Source organism: Notechis scutatus, chromosome Z (assembly GCF_049901735.1).
Source record: "Notechis scutatus isolate UNSWTSFEM ecotype Mainland chromosome Z, rNotScu1.2, whole genome shotgun sequence".
Taxonomy (NCBI): Eukaryota; Metazoa; Chordata; class Lepidosauria; order Squamata; family Elapidae; genus Notechis; species Notechis scutatus.
The window spans coordinates 129157450-129174249 of record NC_142025.1 but is presented as its reverse complement, the minus strand read 5'-3'; the positions used below and the strand labels follow the sequence as shown (position 1 = coordinate 129174249).

The window sequence follows — 16800 nt, the reverse complement described above, 5'->3', positions numbered from 1 at the left end:
ATGTAATTGGGATTGTTCCATATTTAGACAGTGGTCAACCAGAAATTCCATGAGTATAGCTTCAGTGGAGAAGTGTAACAATACCAGAAGATGAAGAAATTTTTGGAAACAATATAGGTAGTCCTCAACTTACAACAGTTTGTTTAGTGAATGTTCAAAGTTACAATGGCATTGAAAGTAGTGACTTATAACTGTTTTCTAATGTACCAAGTAAATGTTAACCATACTTTATATCAATTTCTATTCCTGTATTTTCATCTTGCATCTTTATCTATCTAGGCAACTTTTTTCAATGTTAATAAAATCTTGATAAGAATAACTGCATATCATCACCTGGCATATTTTCTTTTGAGAAGCAATATACTTTTTATGAGTGGAAGAGCTCAGAATTCTTGGTTGTTATTATAATTAAACATTGGTTACTTGTTTCTCTCTTTTAAACCCAAGGGATGCCAACAAAAATGAAAAACAAAATGAAGGATATCATTACTATTCCCCATGATATTCCTACCACAGTTGGAAGCCACAAGCTCTGTCAGTTTATTCAATAGTATGTTGCACTGTCTATTTCTGTCTGAAAAACAGAAGAAGTTTGATCTGTCAAAACTATTTTGGCTCATGTTGCAGGCAGGCATTTGTATAGTAAAAGAAGCTATTCATGGAAGATGGTGATATTCATGCAATCATTGCTTCTATTAATGCCTCAAGTGGTCTGCAAGGAATCCATCCATTATTGTGAATTGGATGATCCTCTTCCTATTCATCACACATACCATCAGCTTGGAGATGTTAACATTGCTGGCATTATTTCTGTATTCTCAACATATTCTGATCCCATTGATTTCAGTCAACATCCTTCTCAGGGATTTCATGATAGACTTATGTAAGTACATCATCAATTTATTTTCAAGCTGTGGACCTTGCTGTTCAATCATATGATGATCAAAATGTTCTCTTGTAATAACAAAGACTCCATAAACAAGCACATTACATAGAAGGCCTTAGTTAATTTTCAATCAATTCCCATGTAAATTTGAAAGCTGAAGCTCTATTATAATAAATTAGATCTAGGTACTCAAAAATACAGATTTTGCTGAAGATTAATGTATGAAACCATAACTAAAACTAGTGGGAGGATATTTTTCCCATAACTTTTATCATTTCATACTTACAGTGCCATAATTAATCAATTTTCTTGTGGAGCTAAGCCATTTTTAGAAGATGGAGTTTGATATTGGGTCTTTTTCATGTATTTAAAAATAATTCTTATAATTTCAAGGCAGTGTTCATCTTGTCTGAAACTTAACTCCAGATTCTGGAGGAGTATATATGTGTTTTGGTCTAAATTCTCCAAAATTCTAGGCAAATAGTAAATATTTTTCAGTAAAATATATCAACTTATTATACTACCAAAAGCTTAAACATGTCATATTGTGAAACAGATCCTTTTTAATGGATTGTGTAATTTTTGCTACAGAATATTGTTTCAGAATTACCAGCACATCCTTGCCTTAGCCTTTGCAATCAGAAAGATCAATGAAAATACCCAGATCCTACCCAATGTCACTCTGGGCTTCCAGATTTATAACAGCAATTTCAGTCCAAGTTGGACTTATCTTGCCTCAATGATGCTTCTCTTAACTCAAGGCAGATTCATCCCGAACTACAATTGTGGTGTCACAAAACATTTGGCTGCAGTCATTGGGGGACCTGACATCTCTCTCCATATGGCAGCTCTTCTGTGCATCTACAAAGTCCCTCAGGTAAGATGTGTTGAGTTTGTATTGCACTACCTGAAGAAGCCTCAAGTGTTAGCTTTCATAATAAAGAGCATGGTTTAAATTCTAAACAGCCTTTTGATAGATGATCAGTTTTAGCTTGTTGCTAAAATATCCCCAAATAATATAAATAATATTGATAGAGTTTGGATTTAGCTTGTTGATGAAATAAACCCAACTAATATAAATATTGTGAGAGAGGTGAACCCCAGCTCTCGGGAAACCTTCTCATACTGCTGCAAAGTCCTTTTGCATCCTTTTGATATACACTCTATAATGAAGCTTTAAAGACAACTACTAATCCTTGTTGATGAACAAAACACCTTCGGCAGACAACAATCCACGTCTTGTAATTTTGTCAACATTTATTACAGCAATAAAGGTATGGAATGTAAGAAATCAAATATTTTCTTGGGCTAATAGCAAAGGTTTAAGGTATTCTAATTATTTAAGGTATTCTAATTAACTTGGGCAAATAGTCCATTTGGTTCAACACTCCAAATAAAAGTTTTAAAAAAAGAAAAAGGAAGAGTACCAATCACTGAATGGGGATAGAGAAAGGATGGAAATATACCTTAAAAACCAAATAGTGATTTATAATTATCAGGTGTCAGGATTCCAGCAATCACTGTTTTATGAGTTGACATCAGGCTTCCTAAAATTCCCAATAATTTATCTAGATAGTATATAGAGAGGAGAAATGAACATAACTGAAGGTGAGTGAACACAAAATTTGGGGATCCTTCTCCTCCTGATATAAGATCCATTTTTCCTCTAAACTTTGGGAAAACAATCTTCATTTCTTGTCCAGCAACTCTCTATTCTTCTCTGGGACAAGGAAGCAGTGCAGTATTCAATGTGTCTAGGTTTCCATTGAGAATAGGTTTCCATTCCCCCACCCCCACCCCTCTCTCTTTCTCTCTCTCTCTCACACAAAGCTGAATACCATACATGTAAGTACCCACAAAAACTTAAGAAAACAAATATTGCAGTGATGGGTGACAGTGGTGATCCCATAGGGGCTCCTTCAATTTGCTTGTTTCTTTGTCCTTTGTATATGAAATATGTGTTGGTTAAGCAGTGGTCTGTTAGTTCCATGAGGTGTTTGGGTGGTTGGTATTTATTTTTGATGATTTCAAGAGTTTCTTTTATTGGGACTTGTTTGAATAGTGAAACCACGTCAAAACTTACAAGTCCAAATAAAAGCAGCTGCTTGCACTGGCACGAAGCTGAAAGCACCAGCAAGGATGGCAAGTGGGACCTCGCTGAAACATCGCCAAGATACTCTTAATCTTACACCAGAAAAGACCTGAACACACCTAGACACACACACACACACACAAACACACACATGCACACACACACACACACATATATACATATATACATATGAGATTTCTGCCGACAACGTTGCTACAACTTTAAAAGCACAACTACAATGACGTTGGAAAATACCCAAACAAAGCTGAATGCCATACATGTAAGTACCCGCAAAAACTTAAGAAAACACACACACACACACACACACACACACACACACACACACACACACACACACACACACATATATATATATATATATATATATATATATATATATGTATGTATGTATGTATGTATGTATGTATGTATGTATGTATGTATGTATTATTCAGCTTTGTTTGGATATTTTCCCACGTCATTATAGTTGTGCTTTTAAAGTTGCAGCAACGTTTCAGCAGAATCTCATATATATGTATATGTATATGTATATTTAGTTTCTGCCATCATCAGGCTTCTGTATAGTGTTCGTCTGTGAGTCAGACTTTCACAGCCTTTTCTGTTTTAAATTTGGTGCTAACCTATGCTGTGCCAGAATGGTTTTTTCTTCATCCTGATTGGTTGGGAGTCTTGGTCTGTGTTTATTGGTCTTGGAGTTTGCTGTGTTCTGCTTGATTGGTGTTTCTTTATATATAAAGAGGAGAGAGCTCAAATACAGAGACAGCTCTGTAGTCCCAAACTAAAGAACTCTTTTCCAGCAGTGACCACAATATGATCAACTTTTGTCTCAACACACGCCCACACAAAAATCATCACAATGACGTAATCCCCAATTATACCTTCAAAAAAGGCAACTATTATCTTATAGACAACAATCTCTCATCTCTTGATTAGCAATCTCTATTCACTGGATGCAATACTGTTGAAGACCATTACAACATATTTTTACTTGAAGTCAAAAGAGTCATCAAACTATATGTACCAACAACAACTCCCAAAACAAAAACAAAAACAGATTACCCATAACAATAAGGACACTTCAATCCAAAAAGAGATCCCTCTGGCAGAAAAACATATCTGGTCACGTTGCCAATTTCAAAAGCCGATACAAAAATTTATGCCACCAGATAAAAACTGAATGCACCAATTATCACATTAAACAAGAAGAAAACCTTCTATGCACCAATTCCACCTGCGCTTTTTACAATTTTGTAAACAACAAACTAAAAGACCCAAGGTCCATCCCACCCCTGATAGGACCTAATGGTAAAGACTGCAACGACGATACCATTAAAGCCAACATCTTTAACACATTCTTTGCCTCAGTATTTGTAAACAGCAATGGATCATGCCCAGTATTTCCTAGCCGAATCACAGACAACTACAATGATCTAATACATATCGATTTTACAGAAGACAATGTTGAAAAAGCACTACGCAATCTAAAACCATCTCTATCTATTGGACTGGATGGAATATGTGCCTACTTCTTAAAAAAACTATCCACTGCCATAGCCAAACCTCTAAGCATAATCTTTGAAAAATCTTTCAGGACCAGCTCCTTGCCTAACCTATGGTCACAAGCCACTGTCATCCCCATCTTCAAAAAGGGAGACCCCAGCCTAGTTGAAAATTACAGACCAATCTCCTTATGCTGGGTCACCTGTAAAGTCACCTGTATTAACCAATCCATTATCCTCCACTTAGAGACAAACAACCTACTCTCTAATAAACAATTTGGTTTCAGGAAAAAAACTATCCTGTAATCTGCAACTCTTACACTGCAAAAACATATGGACTACACAACTCGATCAGGGCAAAGCAATAGACACAATCTACATAGACTTCTGTAAACCCTTTGATTCTGTGGTACACGACGAACTACTCCTAAAACTAAAATCTTATGGTATCTCTGGACAACTGCATAACTGGATAGAAGCATTCCTGTCAAACAGACAACAAATGGTCAAAATTGGGAGTGTCCTATCAAATTCTGTATCTGTCAATAGTGGTGTCCCCCAAAGCAGTGTTCTAGGACCAACTCTCTTCATACTGTACATAAATGACCTCTGTGATCATATTAAGAGCAACTGCGTTCTTTTCGCTGATGATGTAAAGCTGTTCAATACCACAGACAATACTGCTACCCTTCAAAAATATCTTGACTATGTATCAGAATGGTCAAATACGTGGCAACTTCAAATCTCAACAAATAAATGCTCTGTCTTACATATTGGCAAAAAAAAAATCAGAAAATAAAATACAAGCTGAATAGTCAAGATCTTGTTGATGATCCAAGCTCTGTAAAGGACCTTGGAATACTCATCTCTCATGATCTAAGTGCTATATACCACTGTAACTACATAACCAAAAAGGCATTAAGCGTTGTTAACCTAATCCTATGTAGCTTTTTCTATGGTAATATTACACTGCTAAGTAGAGCATACAAAATATTTGCTAGACCAATACTCGAATGCAGCTCATCAGTCTGGAACCCACATTACGTATCTGATATTAGCACAGTTGAGAAAGTCCAGAAATATTTCACAAGAAGTGTTCTCCACTCCTCTACTCGTTGCCACCAGACTTGAAATTCTAGACCTAGAAAACCTAGAACTACACCACCTTCGGTCTGATCTAAGTATGGTATATAAAATCATACATTGCAATGTCCTACCTGTCAATGGATACTTCAACTTCAACCATAACAACACAAGAGCACACAATAGATACAAACCCAAGGTTAACTGCACCAAACTTGATTGCAGGAAATACAACTGCAGCAACAGAATGGTCAATGTCTGGAATACTCTACCTGACTCTGTAGTTTCTTCCCCAAACCCCAAAAACTTTAACCTTAGACTGTCTACTATTGACCTCACCCCTTTCCTAAGAGGTCTGTAGGGGGCGTGCATAAGCGCACCAACATGCCTACCATCCCTGTCCTATTGTTTCTTTTATTTTTCTTATATGTACCTATTTCATGTATTCATAACTATGTATATACTTATACCTATTATCTTGTAAGCAATTGACAAATCAAATAAATAAATAAATAATATATATATAAAGAGAGAGAGAGAAAGAGAAAGAGAAGAAGGTTAGTTGGGGAGATCACTAAGTACCTTCCCCCCCCCCAAGAAGGACCCTTTGAGAGAGAGGGGGGAGAGAGAGAGAGATCCAAACTATTTTTAAAGAAATTTAACAAATGGAAAAAATTCAAGAAAAAAGAAAAAGAAAATAAATATGTAAATAAGTGACTTACAACTTTCATCACAATAAGTATAACTAAATTTAATAATAATTTTCCATTTCCATTGTAATATTTCCATTTGCATATTACAATGAAAAAAAATTAGCCCGCTTTATTGTAAACTTTTTTTTCATTTATACTTCTCTTTCAAATGTCAATACATTTTCATACATTCTATCAAATACCTGTTTATCATTTTTACTAGTACTACAGTTATGTTGGGAATGTCCAAATGCTTCCAGGTTGAAAAGATTGGATAGTGACATCTCCGTTACCCAGGGTTTGCCCAGTTAGGGGCATCCCTTTTAAGTTACCTACCAAAGTGGTATCCATTTATCTACTCACAGTAGCCCACATTCAAAGTGCTGAGTCAGGAGAAGTTGGAAACTGTGATGGGAGTTCAACCCATTGCTCAACAGCAAACATGAGCCCGCTGCTCAACCAATCATCCTAACTTCATGAGAACTATGAACTATGCTCTCTTTCATTTGTAGAGAATTCTAGTTTCAAAAGGTGGAAAAACAATTTCCCTACTTTAAATAATTCAAATAATTGTAACAGATTATTTATATATCTTCACCATTGATATCTACATCCTGCTGCCACTCCTTCTTTCCTTTTTTTATTTTACATTCTCCTTGACAAAATTCTAGTATTTCATGATGAAATACTATGACCACTCATGAAATAATACTACCACTACTCAGCAACAACTGGGTCTCAATTATGAGCCTGCCAATGATCAGCACAGCCTCTTAACTTCATGAGTGACTATGTTCCCTATTCTTTGTATAGAATTATACTTCAAGCTCAGTCTCAAAAGGTTGAACACCACATTTTTGCCAACTTTAAATATTACTACAGTTATTTATAGATTTTCACCATTGATGTCTATATCCTCTTGCCACATCTTCCCTTGATTTTTGTTTTACATTCTCCTTGACAAAATTCTAGTATCTCATGATGAATTAGCCATTTGTGTTTGCCCATTATTTTTCAGAAACACCTTTGTCCTGTCACCATAAGAAGCATTTTATAAAATATGGCTTTGTATCTATTCCATAGTCTCAATTATGTCTAACATAAGGATTTTTAACCTTAACTTTTTCATAACACAAATATGCATACCACCCAAATTTTAGGTCTTATCTTTTTAACTCCAAAAGCCATCTATTTTTCAGTCTACCAAATCTTTCATCCAAATCAAATGGCAAGCTGCAGAGTGCAATTTCAAAACAGGAAATCCCAATCTTCCCTTTCCTTTGCATTTTGTAATAACTTATGTTTAACTCCCTTTCTTTTCCTCTGGTATAGAAATTAAGGTACCATCTTCTACCATTGTAGAGGTGCATCAGCTGTCAAATAGGTACAGATTGAAACAAACACTTTTTAAGCAAGACATTCATTTTTATAACTGAACTTCTACTCAGTGTTGACAGTTGCTGCAAATTAAAATGAACTATGTAAAGCAAGAAAATGATTAACTAAGCCAGCATAAAGGTAAAGATTTTGCCTGTCCAGTCATGTTCATCATGAGGGAGTGGTTTTCAACTACTTTTCTTAGCCAAAGAAGTCAGCAGTCTGAAGACATTTATGTGGTCATGACTATCTGCCAGGATATATGGAATATGGTACCTTCTCCTACTTGCATATGCATGTTTTCAAACTGCTAGATGGATGGGATCTGGGAAAAGGAGATGAGTCATGCCACACTCAGATATCAAACCTGGGCTGTTAGCTTTCCACTGAGCCATTGCAGGTCACCAAACCAGCATAAAATTCTGAAAAGGAAAAAGTGAAGTATGTTAAAATTACAAGATGGAGAGATTATATTATTTTTGTGCAGACACACAAAAAGTATTTGATCAATATTATTCAAACATTTATAAATTCTTCCCTATCATTTTTCTTAGCTGACCTATGGCTCTGTTCCAGTCATGGAGAAAGAGACTCAAGCAGTTTACTTCCAACAAATGCTTCCAAATGAATCTCACCAACATAGAGGGCTCCTACAGCTATTGCTCTATTTTAGATGGATCTGGATTGGAGTTCTTGTGAATGATGAGAATGGAGAGAAATTTGTACAGGAGGTGTTTCCCATGTTCTCCCATCATGGCATCTGCTTTGATTTCATACAAGACTTCGCTAAGGTAGCTTTTTACAGTGATTTTATTGATATAGTAGATGAAGGACTCCAAATATACCAAGTTCTGATGAAAAGCACAGCCAATGTGATAATCTTGTATGGTGAAAGTAGGTCCATGTCTACCCTGAGAACATTCCTCCAATTTTCAGAAGTGGAGGATATTCCAAGGAAGGCAAAAATCTGGTTCATAACAGCTCCGACAGATTACACCTCAGTTTCCTTTCACACATCTTGGGATATCCACTTCCTGCAAGGTGCTTTATCCTTTGCAATTCACACAAAGGAGGTCCAAGATTTCCAGAAATTTATTGGAAGCATAAATCCAAGGAATAATCAGCATGATCATTTTCGGAAAGATTTTTGGGAACAGGTATTCAATTGTTTCTTCTCCCATTCTGTGGCAGAGAAACCTGTGAAAAAATGTACTGGATGGGAAAGGCTTGAGACCCTTCCTACGTCTGTGTTTGAGACACTCATGAGTGGCCAGAGCTACAACATTTACAATGCTGCCTATGCTGTGGCATATGCTTTGCAATCTCTGTATTTGTCCAAATCCAGACATAAAGCAAGAGTGGAAAAAGGAAGGAAACAATTTCATAATCAAGTGATGTGGCAGGTAAGACTTTGAGCAGAGAAATGCAGAAATCTGGATTTATATTCTTGCAGGCATCTGGTCTTTATAATTTAAATTATTCCATCCTCCACCATTCAGTCAGAACTGAAGAAGCTTGGTGGATGAGAAGCAAAGCATCTTTAAGGAAATACAAAATTAAGTTACCTTTTGAAAAAGCACCTTTGGGACAGTCTGATTGACCAAGAATCTCTATAGTCAATATTCTCTAAGGGTATCAAAATTAGGTTTAAAAGTCAAATGAAACAGTTTTTTAAGCAACTGAAATATTTATATCATCATATGGAAATCACAAAAGGCATTCTTCAAAATTATAAACACATCCCTTATAATTTACTTTTGTCCATAAAAGTAACTGCCATCAGTTCACTCTTTAAGTAAATCTATCACCTCTAGATGATGTTTTGAATCATCATTTGTTCTAAATGTGTGGGTTTTGCTTTTGAATGCTTGCATTTTGTCAGCATTGTTTTTTACATTGCTGAAAGTATATTCAGGTTCTCATTTTAAGGCATTTCCTGATGAGGTTCTCCTCATGTAAACCATAAATGGAAGAGGAAGGATTGATAATATTTTGACATCCTTACTTAAGAAATAAGCAGGATCCTGGAATGGTCCATTTCCATCAGGGATAATATTTCATAGACTATTTGAGTCTCACCTGCATTTCTACACATAGAACAACAACAACAATGTTAACAACAACAACACATATTAACAACAACAATGCATGATACAACAATATTTAATTTTAGAATAAATGAATGGAAAAGAAATAGAACAAGTTTATATGATTCTAGAAACAAGGTTCTAGAAGAAACAAGGGAGAGAGTGAAGGTATTTTTCACATTTCAAGGTCTTAATAAAAGAGGAGCAAGGAAGGATGTTATGTTGGGCAATACCTCTTTCCAGACCTACAGTATGTACTCCTAATGAGGGAAAGAATAATAGATTCCAAAATGGAATTTAGGTCATCAAATCCAACCCCTTCTCAGTGTAAGATTTCAAATTCCATCAACATCAACAGACCTTGATTCTGCCTTTTCTAAAAAATAATCAGAAATTCCTATTGCTGAATGTCTTCTAGTTGGATATCATTTCTTAGTTAGAGTTTTATTTTCTAAGGAGAGAAGCAACCTAGAACTAAGGAGAAATTTCCTGACAGAACAATTATCCAGTGGAATAGCTTGACTCCAGAAGTTATGGATGATGCATCACTGGAGATTTTTAAAAAGAGACTGGACAACCATTGTCTGAAATGATATAAAGCCTCAGTATAGAATCTATAACATCAAACAATAACCTTATACATTCTAGTATTTTTATAGATATTTATATGTGATCATCTGGCGTAACTAACTATAGCAGTCAGATGACAGATTGCAGTTTTACAAAAATTTCATTGGTGTTATATTTTGTAATTGCATATTAAGACATTTTTAATTTTATTTCATTAATATGAAATTTTGGAATGGTAAATTGGGGATGAGCAAATTAAAAGTAAAAGGGCCTTAGCCAAGCACAAATTAAATATATCGGAACTGGAAATTTTTTAAGGAATTTGAAGTTTGTAAAACAAAACAATTTTTAAAATGTAAATAAATCAAGGAGATGGCTAGTCTATTAATTAAAAAAAGAAAGAGAAAAAAGAATAATCCAGCAGTTACAAGAGAAAGCAGGGAATCTACAAAACAATGTGGAAAAGAAAAAAAGATTGCACAAGAAATTTTTAAGGAGCTTTATAAACAAGAAGTGATTGCAGATGAGAAAATAAAACATTACCTAAAAGGAGAAGGTATATCAGTATTAATAGAAGAGGAAAGAGCAATGTTAAACAGGGATATTACAATAGCAGAATTAAGAGAAGCAATTCAGAGACAAAAAAATAATAAAACTCCAGGGACAGATGGACTACCAAGGGAAATCTACATAAGCATAGGTGAAGCAATTGAATTAGTACTATTGGAGGTTTGTAATGAGGTACTAACAGAGGCAAAGCTACGGGATTCATGGAGGGAAGCATATATCTCTTTAATATTGAAAAAAGGTACTGATACCATGCGGATTAAAAACTATAGGCCAATTTCTTTACTAAATGCTGATTATAAAATTTTTATGAACATTATAGCAGAAAGAATGAAAAAATGATTAAATGGGAAATACATACCAAAATGGATTTTTACCGATGGGACAAATAAAGAATAACACTAGAACAGTAATCAACATACTAGAGTATCATGTGGCCCATTCAGAAAAACAGGTGGCCCTAGTTTTTCTGGATGCTCAAAAGGCCTTTGATAAAGTTAACTGGCAGTTTATGATCCAACAGATAAAAGGAATGAGATTTGGAGATAGATTTGAACACATGATAAAGTCAATATACCCCTCCCAGAAAGCAAGTGTAATAATAAATGAGGAACGTACAAATCCATTTGATATAATGAAAGGAGTGTGGCATGGCTGCTTTTTATCCTTATATTAGTGATTCTGCTAATAAGAATAAGATCGAATTGGGAGATAAGGGGGCTTAAAATAAAACAAGAAGAATGTAAGGTCCAAGCGTTTGCCGATGACCTAGTATTCTTCACAGAAGAACCATTGGAGATGGGACCAAAATTAATACAGAAGATAGAAAAAATTGGGGAAGTAGCTGGCCTTACAATTAATAAGGAGAAAACAAAAATGAAAATTTAAAATTCTAACAGATAAACAGAAGAAGGAATTAGAGAAAGGAATAGGAATAGGATTGCAGACTGCAAAATAAGTTAAATATTTGGGCATTTGGCTGACAGCAATATGCTCATCAATAAAATATGATAATTATATTAGTTTAGATTTTGAAGGGTGAGCAAAAATATAGTTATCCTTGTTAGGAAGAATTGTGGCCATTAAGATGAATATTCTATCAAAACTACCCTACCTGTTTCAAATGATCGTCATGAAATTAGACAAGATTTTTCTTTTCAGAGCTAAACAAAATAATCACAAAATATATAGGGGCGGGCAAAAGAGCAAGAATAAAATTAAGTGCATTGCAGGATAATAGAAGCCTTTCTACACAAAGAGATTCACAACAACAATGTATAATATAATAATGTACAATTTTAGAGCAAATGAATGGAAAAGAAATGGAACAGGTTCATATGCTTCCAGAATCAAAGATAATAGATTGCATTTTTATGAAATTTTCATTGGGATTATATTTTATAATTGGGTATTAATACATTTTAAATTTGATTTCATTAATATGAAATTTTGGAATGTGTGTGGAGTTATTTGATATTTTAAAGCTTTCTTTGTTTAAAGAAACATCTCTACAATTTGTCTCATTCTGTCTCTACATTTCAATATTTCAGCTTCATTCTTTTCTAAAAGGTATTACATTCAATAACAGTGTTGGTGAAAAAATCTCCCTTGATAAAAATGGAGAATTCATTGGTGGATTTGATATTATCAACTGGATCACATTCCCAAACCAGTCCTTTCTTAGGGTCAAAGTTGGAATGGTAGATCCCACAGCTCCACCAAACAAGTTCTTCAATATTTCCATAGATTCCATCATATGGCCAGCAGGCTTTAGTAAGGTTAGTCATTTGAATCTAGATGGTTACCCTTCATTTATGTAGCATAAAATATCTTTCCTATTAGTTTATCATAACCTCATTTTTAACTAACCTAGGTACAAATATCCTAGAGAAGGGAAAATATCTGTAAGAATGCTTACTTTTCTAGTAGCTGGTTTACAATATTGTACTTTTTATTTTGTTCCCGTTAATTATGGACAAGCAATTTGCTGGTTTTGATGTAAAAGATGCAGTTTGGTGCACTAGATTTCATCAATCTAGTGACATCAAAATTAACAAATTGAGAAAATTTATTGAATCAGTATAAAAATAGCCTTTAGATAGTGGGGAATGAGGGTTATAGAAAAGCCACCAATACCAATCATAATAGATATTCAATTATTATTTTTTCAGAAAAAAATACATCTCACAATGATGTCATCATGTTATTTTTGCTTATCAATATATATTTTTATTCTGTTGATTCTATAATAATAATATTTCTCCAAGCACTACCTTTCCCCTCTGTATCTTAAAATATTCTTCTTCATTCACTGATAGGAATTGCCTTTGTCATTATGTAACGATCCTTGTGAGACAGGATACAGCAAGGCCAAAAAAGAAGGGCAGTCATTTTGTTGCTATGATTGCCATCTGTGTCCAGAGAGGAAAATAACAGATGAGAAAGGTAGGGAATTTCCAATTATAATGGGACTAAGCCATTAGGGTACAACACTGTGCATAATCCACGCTCTATTGTGTTCTTTTTCAGACATGGATGACTGTTCTCTGTGTCCAGATGATCATTTTCCAAATCTCCATCGAAATATGTGTATTCCGAAGCAGATCAGCTTTTTGTCCTACAAAGAGTCTATGGGAATCAGTCTAACTGTTCTTTCTCTTTGCTTTTCACTAAAGACAACTTTGGTGCTCACAATCTTTGTTAGATATAAAGACACCCCTATTGTCAAAGCCAACAACCGGAATCTTACTTACACTCTCCTTGTTTCTCTCCTGCTCACTTTCCTATGTGTGTTTTTATTTATTGGGAAACCTGATAAGATTATGTGCCTCATTCGACAATCAGCTTTTGGGCTCATCTTCTCTGTGGCAGTTTCTTGTGTATTGGCCAAAACATTTGTTGTGGTTCTAGCATTCATGGCCACCAAACCTGGATCCAAATTGAGGAAATGGGTGGGTGGAAGAATAATCAGTTACATTATTTTTTCCTGCTCCCTTGTTCAATTAAGTTTTTGTGCTGCATGGCTGATAATGTCACCACCTTACCCAGATTTTGATGCACACTCAATCTCTGAAGAACTCATCCTAGAATGTAATGAAGACTCGGCCATGTTCTGCTGTGTTTTGGGCTTTATGAGTTTTCTTGCTCTGGTTAGCTTCTCTGCTGCTTTTCTAGCTAGGAAGTTACCTGACAGTTTCAATGAGGCCAAATTTATTACTTTCAGCATGTTGATCTTCTGCAGTGTTTGGCTGTGCTTTATTCCAACCTATCTAAGCACAAGAGGGAAATATCTGTTGGCTGTGGAGATCTTCTCCATAATCTGCTCCAGTGCTGGATTATTGGTGTGCATCTTTCTTCCCAAATGTTTTATCATTTTGATGAGACCTGAATTGAACAATAAACATCATCTCATGAAAAGATAGTTTTGAACCTTTGTCTGTTTGCCTCTGAGTTTCTGTACATACCCATATAATTTGATTGTCCTTGGAACTATTACTATTGGGAGAATTTTTGTTTGGTAGAACAGATTGAATGAACAGCTATTTCTCTTATTTTCTTTTCCTGTTGCTTCTCCTTTCGGTATCTTTACTACAAATCAACTATTTTCACCATCCTCCATCTGTGTTTTACTACAGCCTGTTTTCCTGTTTACTGTTGAAAATTTTCTAAAAAAACTCGTAATATTTTTTTAGGTTGATTTTTGATGGAGATCAGGAGAGGGACCCTACTTTTGCTCCTCTTATCTCTTATTTTGGCCAGATAATTCATTCATTCATTCATTCACTGTATGTTTGAGTGTCTGTTTGAAGATATAAAACTATGTTTCATTGCATATAAAACTGTATTGTTCTCCAAAACTGTATTGTTCTCCAATCTGCAGTGCTGACCTTCTTAATCTCCTTAGAAATTGTTTTATTTTATTTATTTATTTGTGAAAAGCTTACAATATAACAGAAACAAGAATAAACATAAGTTTAAATACAAGAAATAGGAACTAATAATTGGGAACCATAGGACAGGGATGGTAGGCACGATTGTGCACTTATGCCCACCCCTTACAGACCTCTTAGGAATGGGGTGAGGTCAATAAAGGTTAGTCTGAGGGTAAAGGAGTGAGGGTTTGAGCAGGTGATAACAAAATCAAACAGTGAGTTCCAGACATTGACCACTCTTTTGCTGAATTTGAGTTTGGAGTGGTTTACATTTAGTTTATATCTGTTGTGCATTCTAGTGTTGTTGTTAAAGCTGAAATATTCATTAAGTGGTAAGATGTTGTAACATATAATTTTATGTACTATGCTTAAGTCTAATCTTAGTCATCATAGTTCAAGGTTGTCTAAGCCAAGAATCTCAAATCTAGTGCTGTAGGATATTCTTTTGTGAACAGTGGAATGTAGTATTCTTCTGGTAAAATACTTCTGGACTCGTTTAATTGTATTTATGTCAGATATACCGTGCGGATTCCAGACAGCAGAGCTGAATTCAAGTATTGGTCTAGCAAAGGTTTTGAATGCTCTAGTTAGCAAAACAGTATTACCAGAGTTGAAGCTTTGTAAAATTAAATTTACAACTCTTAAAGCATTTTTGGCAATACTGTTGCAGAGAGCTTTGGCACATAAATCATTCTATATGAGAACTCCAAGGTCCTTGACAAAGTGAGGATCATCAACAAGGTCATATCCATCTAGTTTGTATTTGGTATATACATTTTTGTTACCAATGTGTAGAACAGAGCATTTGTTGATAGATATTTGGAGTTGCCAATTATTAGACCATTCAGACACATAATCAAGGTCTTTTTGAAGGACGGTAGCATTGATGGTGGTGTTGAATAGTTTTACTTCATCAGCGAAAAGGACACAGTTGCTAATAAGGTGATCATAAAGGTCATTTATATAGAATGTAAAGAGTGTGGATTCTTGAATGCTCCCTTGTGGGACACCGCTGATAAATGGTGCAGGGTTTGATAGGGTGTTTCCTATTTTTACTATTTGTTGCCTGTTTGTCAGGAAGACAGTAATCCACTTGTGAAGGGATCTGGAAATGCTGTAAGAATTTAATTTTAATAGTAGTTTGTCATATACCACTGAGTCAAATGCTTTGCAGAAGTCAATGTAAATTACATCTATTGCTTTACCCTGGTCGAGAAGTGTAGTCCATATGTTTTTGCAGTGTAGAAGTTGCAAATTGCAGGACAATTTTTTTCTGAAACCAAATTGTTTATTAGAGAGTAAGTTGTTAGACTCTAGGTGGAAGGTAATGCATTGATTAATAATTGATTCCACAACTTTGCATGTGAACACAACACAATGAGATTGGTCTGTAGTTTTCAACCAAGCAAGGGTCACCTTTTTTGAAAATAGGGATGACCTTTGCTAAAGACCATAGGTTTGGTAAAGAGCTGGTTCTGAATGATAACTCATATATTATGCTTAGTGGTTCTGCTATGGTAGTGGAGAGCTTTTTTAAGAAGAATGCACATAATCCATCAGGGCCAATAGATAAGGATGGCTTAAGGTGGCATACTGCATTTTCTACGTTATCTTCAGTAAAGTCAATTTGTAGATCATTGCAGTTAGTTGTCATATGGTTGGGAAATGAGGGGCATGAGCCATTACTGTTAACGAAGACTGAACTGAAGAATGTGTTGAAGAGGTTTGACTTAACAGTTTCATCAGTATAGTCTTTCCCATTAGGACCTTTTAGAGGTGGGATGGTTTTTGAGTCTTTAAGTTTGGTGTTTACAAAGTTATAGAAGGCATGGGTGGATTTTGTGCGTAGAAGATTTTCTTCTTGCTTGCAGTGGTAATAGGTGCATTCTGCCTTTATTTGTTGGCATAAGGTGTTGTATCAGTTTTTAAAGTTAGCTATGTATTTAGTTTTGTTTTTATACCTTAAGGATTTTTTTTAGATTGAAGTTTTCTTA

At 35.0% G+C, this 16800-nt stretch overlaps 2 protein-coding genes and 1 pseudogene across 2 annotated transcripts; 2 read left to right on the top strand and 1 right to left on the bottom strand.

The window, feature by feature from the left end:
• The first annotated feature begins 665 nt into the window (after positions 1-665).
• LOC148129273 (vomeronasal type-2 receptor 26-like) lies at positions 666-12694 on the top strand. Its single transcript, XM_087947436.1, has 4 exons — positions 666-883; positions 1478-1763; positions 8205-9053; positions 12425-12694. Exons 1-4 carry the CDS (start codon positions 666-668, stop codon positions 12692-12694), a joined length of 1623 nt encoding a protein of 540 aa, XP_087803562.1.
• A 151-nt stretch (positions 12695-12845) lies between these two features.
• On the top strand, positions 12846-14865 carry LOC113426462 (vomeronasal type-2 receptor 26-like). The gene is made up of 4 exons (XM_026688828.2): positions 12846-12953; positions 13193-13319; positions 13404-14264; positions 14807-14865. Exons 1-4 carry the CDS (start codon positions 12846-12848, stop codon positions 14863-14865), a joined length of 1155 nt encoding a protein of 384 aa, XP_026544613.2.
• A 64-nt stretch (positions 14866-14929) lies between these two features.
• LOC148129272 (uncharacterized) lies at positions 14930-16405 on the bottom strand (annotated as a pseudogene).
• Positions 16406-16800: the final 395 nt, after the last annotated feature.